At 45.2% G+C, this 12,924-nt stretch overlaps 2 protein-coding genes across 3 annotated transcripts in view; one reads left to right on the forward strand and one right to left on the reverse strand.

Annotated features, from left to right (window-relative positions):
• hif1an (hypoxia inducible factor 1 subunit alpha inhibitor) overlaps positions 1-243 on the reverse strand; it is a 52,350-nt gene extending 52,107 nt beyond the window's left edge. Inside the window, exon 1 of the mRNA XM_078530679.1 lies at positions 18-243. Within this exon, the coding sequence (XP_078386805.1) occupies positions 18-149 (132 nt within the window). The 5' untranslated portion in view covers positions 150-243. The remainder of the gene's footprint in view (positions 1-17) is intronic.
• Positions 243-12,635, forward strand: ndufb8 (NADH:ubiquinone oxidoreductase subunit B8). Of its 2 annotated transcripts, none has more exons than XM_078530681.1 (5): positions 243-801; positions 3,150-3,276; positions 8,891-8,990; positions 10,519-10,674; positions 12,426-12,635. In XM_078530681.1, exons 1-5 carry the CDS (start codon positions 711-713, stop codon positions 12,516-12,518), a joined length of 567 nt encoding a protein of 188 aa, XP_078386807.1. In that variant the 5' UTR covers positions 243-710; the 3' UTR covers positions 12,519-12,635. The 2 variants fall into 2 exon arrangements, with proteins under 2 accessions (XP_078386807.1, XP_078386808.1); XM_078530682.1 differs by lacking the exon at positions 243-801 and adding an exon at positions 804-822.
• Positions 12,636-12,924: the final 289 nt, after the last annotated feature.

Raw genomic sequence — 12,924 nt, forward strand, 5'->3', positions numbered from 1 at the left:
CTCCTCCTCTCTGTTACCTCATTGTCTATTAGCGCCTCGACCCGCGGATCGCTGTAGGACATCCTGGGGATGTCCTTGGTGGCGAAGGTGTACTTCCTCAGCTGAACCTCGCTCCAATGCCGGCTTTCATCTCCACTCCGCTCCGCCATGGCCTGCCGCCTGCCGCCTGCCAGGAGTCCGGCTCCGTGAAGAAGATCCGCACACACACAGACACACACACACCAACCAACCAAAAAAACCCCTCCCCCCCCACCCCAACCCCACCACCCCCCCCCCCCCCCCCCTCACTCCGGCTCCGCCAACAGCAAATCTCGCCTGACAGTCACCGCAGCGGCGGCGGAGCTCGAAAGCCCGGGGGTGGGGGAGGGTGGAAACAGGTCGCTGCGGCCTCGGCCGAAACGGGCGACCTCCTGGCGCAGCGCCCCCGCTAAGCTGGGAGGACAGCACCAGCTCAGTCCTTCGGGGGTCGGGGGGTGGGGAAGGAGCGGCGGCGGTGGCGGAACCTTAGCACAGCCCGCCCCCTGGAGGCCGGGAGGAATAAAAAATCGCCTCATTCTTCACTTGACACTACGGCCGGCCGGCCGGGTGTCCAACACTCATGCGCAGTACGCCCTTTCCTCCAACGCCTGCGCAGTGAAGGCTTCCCCCATCCCCATCCCCATCCGGGTTGCTCGTCTTCCTCCCACGCCTGCGCAGTGGGCCGAGGCGAGATGGCGGTGAGTGCCACCTGGCTGCGCTCCTTTAGCAGGGGTGTAAGGCAGAGCCTGCAGCCGCCGAGGAGTTCGGCCTGTGTGAGGGCTGGTGAGTATCAGTGATTCCATGGTAGGTTCCAAACTCCATTAAAGGGGAATGGTGACGTGGGAGTCGATGTAAGTGCAGTAACCTTGGAGATGGGGCAAGTGGGGTTAGGGGTCAGGCATAGGGTCAGCCTCAGGCACCACTTGTCTTATAGCTCTGGCTAAAAGCTTGGGGCAAATGGCGGAAATCAGCTTTATTTTCAGTGAGGGATTGCAAAACTAGCTAAAAAATCTCTCAATTGTTAATTGTCAACCTGGCTGAGTGGAGCAGTAACAGTAAGAGTAGAGCCTCAGTCAGAAGGTCATGGATTCAATCCCCAATCCAGGCATATATATAATATACCTAAGTTCAGTTGTTAGGGCAGGTTTGGAAATAAAATGCAAAATACTGTGGATGCTGGAGATCTGAAGTAAAAACAGAAAATCCTGGGAAAATTCAGTTCTGGCAGCATCGGTGGAGAGGGATCATGTTTTCAAGTCCAATATGACTCTTCTTCGGAACTCTGGTTTGGAGATATTGTCTTTCGGACGAGACGTTAAACTGAACCACTGCCTGTCCGTTCAGGTGGATGTAAAGGAGTAGCAGAGGTCTCCAGCTGTGCTGGTTAACTCCTAACCACCGCCACCACCACCACCCCCCAAAGAGTGCCAACAACATCAATTCAAAAGCAAAATCCTGCGGATGCTGGAAATCTGAAATAAAGACAGAAAATGTTGGAAATACTCAGTGAGTCGGCCAGCATCTGTGGAGAAAGGATCCGTTTCAGGTCGATGACTGACCTGAGTATTTCCAGAATTTTTCTGTTTATGCCTGCAACATCAACTTGCTTTTATATGGCCCCTTTAACATTTTGATGTGACTTGGGACATTGGCTAGAAGTGTGATCAAAAAACTGAGCCAAGGAGGGAGATACGAGGAAGGGTGACCAAAATTTTGACACCGGATGTTGCTTTTAGGAAAGTCTTAAAGGAGTGTAGAGACAGAGGTGATGAGGTAGGGAATTCCAGATCATAAAAACAAATATTTACAGCACAGAAGGAGACTATTCAGTCCACCGTGTCTGTGCCAGCTGAAAAATAGCTATTCAGTCTAATCCCACTTTCCAGTTTTTGGTCCTAAGCCCTGCAGGTTACAGCACCTTATGTGCACATCCAAGAATATTTAAATGTGATTAGGGTTTCTGCCTTTACCACATATTCAGGTGCTGAGTGATCATGGAGCCAAGGCAACCTAAGGCATTGCTGGGGGTGTATTGAAAAGGGTTTTGTGGTGGTGGGGGGATGTGGAATGCAAAAGAGGACAGTGGAACAGAAAGTTCGTGGGAGTTGTAAAGCTGGAGGAGGTTACTAAAATAGGGAGGGGGTGAGGTCATGAAGGGATTTAAACACAAGAATAAGAATTTTAAATAGAGGTGTTGTAGGATGGGGAGCCAGTGTTTATCAGTGAGGATAGGAGTGATGGATGAACAGGAGTTGGTATGAAATAGAATACTGGCAGTAGTATTGGTTATTTATGTTGGGTGGAGGCAGTAAGATGGACAGGAGAGCTTTGGATAAGTCTGTCCTTGAGGTAAGAGAGGCACGGATGAGGATTTTAGCAGGCCAAGTGAGGTAGGTTTGGAGGAGGACTATGTAAGTGGTGGTGTGTTTCAGTTCACTCAGAGTCTGAGTTGATGTGGCAACATGCACTTCTACATGCATGTTGTAGTCTGGAGCTATGGATAGCAATGTTAGAGTCTCCAACGTTCTTTGCATCACATGGCTGACCATGAATCTCTCCCGCTCTTACCACCTGCCATTGGCGTGTGTTGGAAGGATTTGCAGATTGATACTCAACCTGTTTGGCCGTGTTATGTTCTTTGGCCATCGAGTCCTGAGTTGGGGCTCGAACTTGGAGCTTCAGGTCCAGAAGCAGGGACGTGACCCACTGCACCACAAGACTGCCCATTATGTAGGTGTAAGTAATAGTTTTTTGTGATGCAGAGGATTTGGGGTAGAAAGCTCAGCTCGGAGTCAAATATGACACTGAGATTTCAAACAATTTGGTTCAGCCTGAGACAGTGGTGGGGCTGCGAATAGAATGTTGACAGCCTTGGCCCTTCACCTAGGTCCCTCAGCAAAATGAAGTCTAATTTCACAAGGGAGATATCTGAGGCATATGATGGACAGTGCCAACAAGTGTGGGCAGGTAGCTGTTGCCTTCCTGCTCCAATACATCTGTCTGCACAACGTGTGTCACTGAATCATGCTCTGCTTCCCAGGCAGGAGCGGGAGAAACTTTTTTTCAAAAAAAAAGAGTGGAAGGTTAACTTCCATTTTCTTTTCGTTAATGCTTTGTGTTTTGCTTCACAGCCTCCAGTATTTCTAAGGACATGCTGCCGGGTCCGTATCCCAGAACACCAGAGGAAAGAGCGAAAGCAGCTAAAAAGTACAATATGAGGGTGGAAGATTATGAGCCTTATCCTAATGATGGAATGGGGTGAGTGTATTTCTGCAAAATGTGTTTAATTATATCAGATAATGGAAATCAGAGGCGTACCAAAATTTCACGTTGAAGAAAATGTAATAGCTACTTACTTCAACAAAATTTAGTTTCTGCCTTTAATTGTTTTGATATGTTACCATATCTCAGTGAGGTTTCCCTTATCCAGTGAATGACTTGAGATAATCAGTATATGTTTTCTCTTGAAACTATTTATTAAGAAGTATTTACAGCTACATCATGGTAAGTACACGTTCTTGCACACCGTCTGCTCTGCGTCTTGCTGTCTGGGAGCCTCTTGGTCATCTGACTCTGATGCCATGCTTACATTATCATTACCAACATTGTCTCATTAACCTTTTACTCTACATTGATTTTTTAAAATATATTTGTTCATGAGATGTGGGCGTCATTGGTAAGGACAACATATATTGCCCATCCCTAAGTGCCCTTGAGATGGTGGTAGTGAGCTACATTCCTTAGTACAATTGAGTGGATTTTTAGGAGATTTCAGAGGGCGCTTAAGAATCAACCACATTTCTGTGGGTCTGGAGATAGTTATAGGCCAGACCGGGTAAGGATGGTAGATTTTCTTCCTTAAAGAGCATTAGTGAACCCGGAACAAAAACAGAAAATGCTGGAAAAACTCAGTAGGTCTAACAGCATCTGTGGAGAGAAAGACAGAGTTAATGTTTCGAGTCCGTATGACTCTTCTTCAGAGCTAAAGAGAAGTAAAAATGTGATGAAATTTATACGGTTAAATGGGGGTGGAGCAGGTGAAGTTGGATAGGAGGACAGCAATAGGTGGGGGCAAAGGAGAGATTGACAAAGATGTCATGAACAAAAGGACAAAGGGTTGTTAATGGTAGTGGTACTGGCTAAAGGAGGTGCTGATGGTGGCATTAAGAATAGAAAGCAGAATGTGATAATAGCAGGACAAGGGTAAGCACTCTGGAAAGAACAACATGAACAAGGGACAAGATGGCCCTAGTGGGGGTGGGGTGGGGGGAGGGGTCAGTGGTGGGAAAAAAGATCGAAAATAGGACAAAGGGCGGGGATAAAACAATGAATAAAAATTAAAATAAATAAAATTAAAAATAAGTGGATAAAAAAAAAAAAAAAAATGAATTTTGAAAAAAGGGGATAAAAAAGGAGTGAGAATGAAGGAAAGAGTCCATGGTCTGAAATTGTTGAATTCAATGTTAAGTCTGGAAGGCTGTAGAGTGCCTAGTTGGAAGATGAGGTGCTGTTCCTTCAGTTTGCGTTGAGCTTCACTGGAACATTGCAGCAGGCCAAGGACGAACATGTGGGCATGAGAGCAGGATGGTGTGTTGAAATGGCAAGTGACAGGAATGTCTGGGTCATGCTTGCGGACAGACCAAAGGTGTTCCGCAAAGCGGTCATCCAATCTGCGTTTGGCCTCCAATGTAGAGGAGACCGCATTGGGAGCAGCGAATGCAGTAGACCAAATTGAAGGGTGTGCAAGAGAAGCGCTGCTTCACCTGAAAGGAGTGTTTGGGCCCTTGGACGGTGAGGAGGGAGGAGGTAAAGGGGCAGGTGTTGCACCTTCTGCGATTGCATGGGAAGGTGCCTTGGGAGGGGGATGAGGTGGCGGGGGTGATGGAGGGTTGGACCAGGGTGTCCCTGAAGGAACGGCCCCGACGGAATGCCGACGGGGGTGGGGTGAAGAGAAGATGTATTTGGCAGTGGCATCATGCTGGAGTTGGTGGAAATGGCGGAGGATGATCCTTTGAATTCGGAGGCTGGTGGGGTGAAAAGTGAGGACAAGGGGGGACCCTATCATGGTTCTGGGAGGGAGAAGAAAGTGTGAGGGCAGAGGCGCAGGAGATGGGTCGGACATGGTTGAGGGCCCTGTCAACCACAGTGGGTGGGAAACCTCAGTTAAGGAAGAAGGAAGACATGTCAGAAGTGCAGTTTTGGAAAATGGCATCATTGGAACAGAAGTGACGGAGGCAAAGTAACTGAGAGAATGGGATGGAGTCCTTAACAGGAAGCAGGGTGTGAGGAGCTGTAGTCAAAGGAGTTGGTGGGCTTGTAATGAATATTGGTGGACAGTCTATCACCAGAAATTGAGAAATAGAGCTCAAGGAAGGGAAGTGTTGGTGATTGAGGGGTGGAAATTGGAAGCAAAATTGATTAATTTTTCCAGGCCCAGATGAGAGCATGAAGCGGCACCAAAACAGTCATCGATGTACCGAAAAAAGAGTTGTGGGAGGGGGCCTGAGTAGGACTGGAACAAGGAATATTCCACAAATCCCATAAAGAAACAGGCATAACTGGGGCTCATGCGGGTACCCATAGCCACACCTTTTTATTTGGAGGAAGTGAGACAAGTTTAAGGAGAAATTGTTCAGTGAGAGAACAAGTTAGAGATCTTGGTGTACAAGTACACAGGTCCCTGAAGGCAGCAGTTCAAGTAGACAAGGTTGTAAAGAAGGCAAAAGCTAAAAGCAAAAAACTGCGGATGCTGGAAGTCCGAAACAAAAACAAAAATACCTGGAAAAACTCAGCAGGTCTGACAGCATCTGGTGAAGAGTCATACAGACTCGAAATGTTAACTGTATTCCTCTCCGCAGATGCTGTCAGACCTGCTGAGTTTTTCCAGGTATTTTTGTTTTTGTAAAGAATGTATATGGAATGCTCTCCTTCATTGGCAGTGGTATAAAATATAAAAGTAAGGATATAATGTTGGAATTTTATAAAACACTGGTGAGGCCACAACTGGAGTATTGTATGCAGTTCTGGTTACCACATTACAGGAAGGACGTAATAGCTCTGGAGAGAGTGCAGAGGAGGTTTACAAGAATGTTGCCAGGGTTAGAAAAGTGTAGCTACGAGGAGAGATTGGATAGGTCGGGGTTATTTTCCTTAGAACAAAGAAGACTGAGAGGTGACTTGATTGAGGTGTACAAAATTATGAGGGGAATAGATAGAGTGGACAGGATAAAATTGTTTCCCTTGGTGGAGAATTCTAGAACCAGGGGACATAGATTCAAGGTAAGTGGCAGAAGGCGCAGGGGGGACATGAGGAAGAACTTTTTTACGCAGAGGGTAGTGGGTGTCTGGAATTCACTGCCCAAGTTGGTGGTAGAGGCAGACACTCTCAACTCTTTTAAAAAGTACCTGGATCTGCACCTCAAGTGCTGTAAGCTGCAGGGTTATGGGTCGGGTGCAGGAAAGTGGGATTAGAAAGGGCACCTGGGTGGATCTGAGTTCAGCCAGACAGAGGAGAGTGGTGGTGGATGGTGATTGTTCGGGCCTCTGTTCGAGGAAGAAGCAGAGGATCCTCAGATCATCCTGGTGGGGGATGGAGGTGTAGAAAGATTGGACGTCCATAGTGAAGAGGAGGCAGTTAGGGCCAGGGAACTGGAAATTGTTGATATAACGTAAGGCATCAGTGGAATCGCTGATGTAGGTGGGAAGAGACTGGACAAGGGGAGAGAGAATGGAGTCAAGATAGGAAGAAATAAGTTCTGTGGGACAGGAACAGGCTGACATGATCGGTCTACCGGGACAGTCCAGTTTGTGGATTTTGGGGAGGAGGTAGAAGCGGGTTGTCCAGGGTTGGGAGACTGTGAGGTTGGAAGCTGTGGAGGGCAGGTCTCCAGAGATGAGGTCAGTGACAGTCCTGGAAACAATGGCTTGATGTTCAGTGGTGGGGTCATGGTCCAGGGGCAGGTAGGAGAAGTGTCTGAGAGTTGGCGCTTAGCCTCTGCGAGGTAGAGGTCAGTATGCCAGACAACAACAGCACCACCCTTGTCGGCAGGTTTGATAACAAAGTCAGGGTTGGACCTGAGAGAGCAGAGTGCGGCAATTTCAGAAGGAGACAGGTTAGAGTGGGTGAGAGGAGCAGAGAAATTGAGACAGCCGGTGTCACGCCGACAGTTTTCAATGAAAAGATCAAGAGCAGGTAAGAAGCCAGAGAGAGGGGTCCAGGTGGAGAGAGAATACTGGAGGCGGGAGAAAGGATCAGTTGAATGGGGGAGGACTCTTGTCCAAAGAAGTGAGCACGGAGAATAAGGCGGTGGAAGAAGAGTTCAGCATTGTGCCGAGCCCAGAATTTCATTGAGGTGAGGGCGTAAGGGTATGAAACTGAGTCCTTTGCTGAGCACTGAACGTTCAGCATCAGAGAGGGGAAGGTCATAGGGTATGGTGAATACTCGGCAAGGGCTGGGATTAGAAGACGGGATGGGGTCAGAGGACGGGAAGGGGTGGAGGGTCCTGGATGGACGTTGATATCAATGAGTTGTTGGAGCTTGCGTTCCTTAGCACCTGAAAGGAAGAGACAAAGTTTCTTGTTAAGGCGTTGGATGAGATGAATATTAAAAGGAAACTGGGGACAAGGACAGCTTAGTGAACGTGGTGTTGTTTTTTGGAAAACCAGTTGTTTCATGTGAAATGCACATGGGGGGAATGGGAGAACATACACAAGAGGGGCTGATAGAGGAAAGGAGGAATTTTTTAGAAAGGATTGGAAATAAACTGCTAAAACAATGACGAGAAGAGTGCATGTGAGAGGGAGAGGAAAAAAATGGACAAAGTGGAAATCGAACAGAAATGTGGTAGAAGGTGGAAAATGTTCTTGCCAGTTGGAAGAGATGCAAAAAGATAGTAGGAGAGAGCGATTTTGTCTGTCACCAATGCCAGAAGATACAATCCCAGCCTTTCAAAACAAAATTAATTGTGTCCAGTATTTGCAATTATGCTGACTTTAAAAAAAAAAATTCATTCGTGGGGTGTGGGCTTCACTGGCTGGGCCAGCATTTATTTCCCATCCCTAGTTGCCCTTGAGAAGGTGGTGGTGAGCCGCCTTCTTGAACCGCTGCAGTCCATGTGGTGTAGGTACACCCACGGTGCTGTTAGGAAGGGAGTTCCAGGATTTTGACCCAGTGACAGTGAAGGAACGGCGATATATTTCCAAGTCAGGATGGTAAGTGACTTGAAGGGGAACTTCCAGGTGGTGGTGTTCCCGTGTGTCTGCTGCCCTTGTCTTTCTAGATGGTAGTGGTCGTGGGTTTGGAAGGTGCTGTCCAAGGAGCCTTGATGAATTCCTGCAGTGCATCTTGTAGATGGTACACACTACTGCTACTGTGCGTTGGTGTTGGAGGGAGTGAATGTTTGTGGTGCCAATCAAGCGGGCTGCCTTGTCCGGGACAGTGTCAAGCTTGCAGAGGGTATGTCCCCAGTTCCCATGTTTATTGAACTGAATAACAATGGATCGACCCAGTGGATAAATATAACTTTTATTTGGAGTTTGATGTGATTTCCTTTCTGTTTATACCAAAGGCGTCAGTAGAAAATATTGATGTGAAAAAGGTGATAGAAAATGAGCAGACTTTCCAACTGAATATTTTGTAGCGGTCCAGTTTGAAGATATAGTTTCACTGGAAAATAAGCTGTGTAGTTATTGTGTGCTGGACAATGCTCCCATACCATGTTGTTTTTTCCCTTTAACACAGACCAGAGTTAATTTCTTCCCTTCCCTGTTTCCTGGAGTTACACTGGGCTCCTGGAGTGTTAGAACCTGAGTAACTATTGTAGCTTCAGTCAAGGTCCTTTAGGAGCTGAAAATTTGTTTCCTTCATAACAGATTTGGTGACTACCCAAAACTACCGAATCGCTCGCAGCAAGAGCGAGATCCGTGGTACACCTGGGATGAGCCTGACCTGCGAAGAAACTGGGGTGAACCGGTAAGCAGTGATGCTGAGTGCCTATGTAGCAAACCTGTCCAGGTGGCTCCAAGTTTATTGTTCCTGGCTAAAGTGTCGAAAACTTTTGAATAGTTTCTCTGGTTTAAAATAATTTTTCGACAAAAGAATGGTTTTTTTTAGAAAAAAGCAAAAGTGTTTTTTCTGTTCAGCTTCATACATAAAGCTAATCCTGATTCAGTGTGAGCTTGTGTCAGCTGTGGCACCCTCGCCTTTGAATCAGAGGGTTGTGGGTTCATGTCCCACTCCCGGAAACCAAGAACTGTGATTGTACTCGAAAGAGTTGCAATCTGTGACTGTTGATAACTCGAAAGAGTTTCAAGTAAGGATCATTGGACACCAATCATGCATGCGGGAACGTTTGTTATTTCTTTCCCTAATTTATGGTACTGAGATCATTAGAATATGTGATTGTCCTGGTTGCGATCAGTTAAGTAGGCAAAAATTGGGAATCAAACAAAGGATCTTCCTGGTCATATGGCTCAGTACCTCACAAGGTGCATTTGTCAACTGAACAATTGGGGCAAAAAGCTTTGATTATTTTGTTTTTATTGATTGAACATTCTGCACAAGTTGTTAATGGTTAAAATGAAAGAAGGAAGGACAGATCTTGTGTTTGTAAAGTATCTTGATGTCCTCAGGATGCCCAGATGTGCTTCATAGACAATTATTTGGAGGTGTAGTCACTTATGCAGGCAAACATTGCCAATTTGCACAGAACAAGATCCCACTAACAGCACTGAGAAGAATGACCAGCTAATCTGTTTAGGAATTGGTTGAGAGATAAATATTGACAAGGATATCAGGGCAACTCCCCAGTTCTTCAATGAAAAGTTAGCATGGAATATTTTACATCCACTTAAAGAAGCAAACAAGATCTCAGCTCACCATATCAACCAAAACCTCTGACAGTGCAGCACTCCCTCAGGCATGAACTGATTTGGTAGACCCAGATTATGGGCTCAAGTCCTTGGAGTGGAACTTGAAGCGATGATCTTCTAAGTGTGCCACCATGAGAAAAGCTGCATACAACTGAAAGAATTTTAATTTTTTTTTTGTTCATAGTTTTGGTTCAGTTGGTAGCATTTTGTCTCTTGGTCAGAAGGTGTTGGTTCTAGATCACAAACCAAACCTTGAGCATGTCACTTGTGTCAATAATAGTGTAGTACTGAGGAAATGCCATACTTGTGTGAGGTCCGATCTGCCTGTTTTGGACATAAAGATGCTGCCATGTTATTATAAGAAAACCTGGAAGATTGTCCTGTTTCCTGGCCAACGTACACCAGCAAGATAGCAGATTAGCTGCTCAGTCATCCAGTGGCGTAAAATGGCTTCAATATTTTACGTACCTAAATTGTGTCTGCTCTCTACAAAGTAATTTTTTTATGAGATACTTTGGTACACTTGAATGATTCAATAAGATGCCATATAAATATATATAATATATACAAATATATCTTTTTATTCTGTTTTAAACTTCACTTAACATTTTTAAAACTGCTTTTTCCAGATGCACTGGGATTTTGACATGTTCATTAGGAATCGTGTGGACACCTCTCCAAGCCCTGTGGACTGGAGTACTATGGTCAAAACCTTGGGTGGCTTTGTAGGCTTGATGCTGTTCATGTTCTTCGTTGGAGAGGTATTTCCTTCATACCAGCCCGTGGTAAGTTTTAATTTGAAGCTTATGCCTAGTTAGTTTCTTATTTACTACCTAATTCTGTTTTATTGATGTTACCATGGTCAGTGCTCCTCTGTACTTCCTCCCTCTTCTTTTAAAGCTGCATATGCAGTGCCTTAGATAATTTTCCATTTCACGATATGCATGCTATGTTGAATTCAATACACCTCACAGTTACACACAAGCAAGATACTGTGGATGCTGGAAATCTAAATAAAAACTTGGAAATACTCTGCAGACCAGGCAGCATCTGTGGAGAGAGAAATTAATGTTTTAGGTCGATGACCTTCATCGGAACTGGAAAAGGTTAGAGATGTAACAGATTTTAAGCAAGTACGGAGATAAGGGAAGGTCTGTGATAGGGGTGGAAGGCAGGAGAGATTAAATGACAAAAGGGTTGATGGTGTAAGGCAAAAGGAGATGGTAATGGGACAAGTAAAGAAACAGAAGATCATCCTAGAGGAGGTGTAAATGGCAACAGAAAAATATCACCAACATATGTTGCCTGAAAAAATGAGAACAGTGATTATGATCTGATATTATTAAATTCATAATTGAATCCAGAGGTTTGTGAAGTGTCTCATTGAAGACACTGGATCAAATTCTACATGTAAGCTTGAGGACATCCAACTCTACTTTTCTACAAAGTGTCTCTGTCTTTCCATTGCCTCTATCTTGTCAGACATTTGCTCCTTGATGAGTCGCCCACTTAAACGTTGGGAAGAGCGAAACCGTTGTTTTCAGTCCTCAAACTCTAGCCTATCAGTTCCATGCCTCTACCCCCTCGACCTCACTGTCTCTTATTCAACAAGACATTGCAACTGTGGCATCATATTTGACCCCAACCTGAGCTTCTGTCCTTGTCCTCTCACCAACAAAGACTACCCACATCCAACTCCATGCCATCTACCTGCACCTTGCCTTAGCCCACTTACTTCTGAACCCCTCCTCCATGCCTCCTCCAGACTAGATCGTTCCAATGCTGTCCTGGCTGTCCCCACATTATCTGCTGTCCATAAATTTCTATTCATCCAGCACTGCTGCCTATCTTGCAACAAACCCCACTCTAATCATTCCCATTCTTGGTGACCTATATTGCCACCAGCTCCCTAGTATGCGCGATTTAAAATTCTCATCCCCATGTTTAAATCGTTTCACGGCTTTGTTTTTCCTTACCCTGTAACCTCTTCCAGCCCTACAATTCTGCACTCCTCCAAACTCGCAAGCCCTATTCCAAAGTCCTACCGTTGGCTGCCTTACCATCAGCTGCCGAAGCCATATATCCTGGAATTGCTTCCCTAAACATTTCCACCTCCTGCATCTCCTTTAAGATGCTCCGGCAAATCCCACATCTTTTGACTTGCCCCTCCCAATATCTCCTCCTTTGGCTCAGCACCATTCTTTGTCTTATGCTTCGGTGACGTGCTTTGGGGAATGGTCTACATTAAAGGTGCTATATAAGTGCAAGTTGGTCTTATGCAGGAGCATTCCCTTATCTATATATCCTCCCGCTGGAAGTATATCTGTGTGGATCTTGAGTAAGGACAGGATTGCACCCATACCAGTTGAATAGTTTACTGGCACTCGCTGTCAAGGATCATATATAAATCCTCATGAGTCAGGAGAGGAGCCAGAGGATAAATATCTTCAGGAAGAGGGGAGAAAAATATCCAAAGGTGGTGTTGGAGTGGGTTAAGTTGTCTTGGCTGATATTTCAAATTTAATTCTCTTCACAGGCTCCTAAACAGTATCCCTACAATAATCTGTACCTGGAGAATGGAGGAGCACCTGACAAAGAGCAGCCAGAAGTGCACAATTATAAAATATGACCAGTTTTCCTTGTCTGATTGTAAGGTGCAGATCATTTTGGAAATGGTCTCTTATTCTGTACAGTGAATAATTTAAGGTATGAATAATAACTGAATAATAAAATGATTGCCATCCTATTTATGGAAAATAAAAATTAACTATGTTTTTGGAGGATTACACCAACTGATAGACAACATTAAAGGATCTAATTTATGACATTCCCTTGGAAGTTCAAGCTTTCACCAAAATAGATTTTGTAATGGTAGCAGATGTCTGAATTCAAATTTTGAGTCACAACCTCTATTAGTCACATTACTGGACACAATGTGCCACCAAAGTTCCCATAACTTATCTAATTTATTACAAATCAAACAGATCATCTTGCTTTATCAGAGGCAGCATAACATTGTCCTCAGCTGCAGATTG

The sequence above is a fragment of the Cetorhinus maximus genome, chromosome 27 (assembly GCF_964194155.1).
Source record: "Cetorhinus maximus chromosome 27, sCetMax3.hap1.1, whole genome shotgun sequence".
Taxonomy (NCBI): Eukaryota; Metazoa; Chordata; class Chondrichthyes; order Lamniformes; family Cetorhinidae; genus Cetorhinus; species Cetorhinus maximus.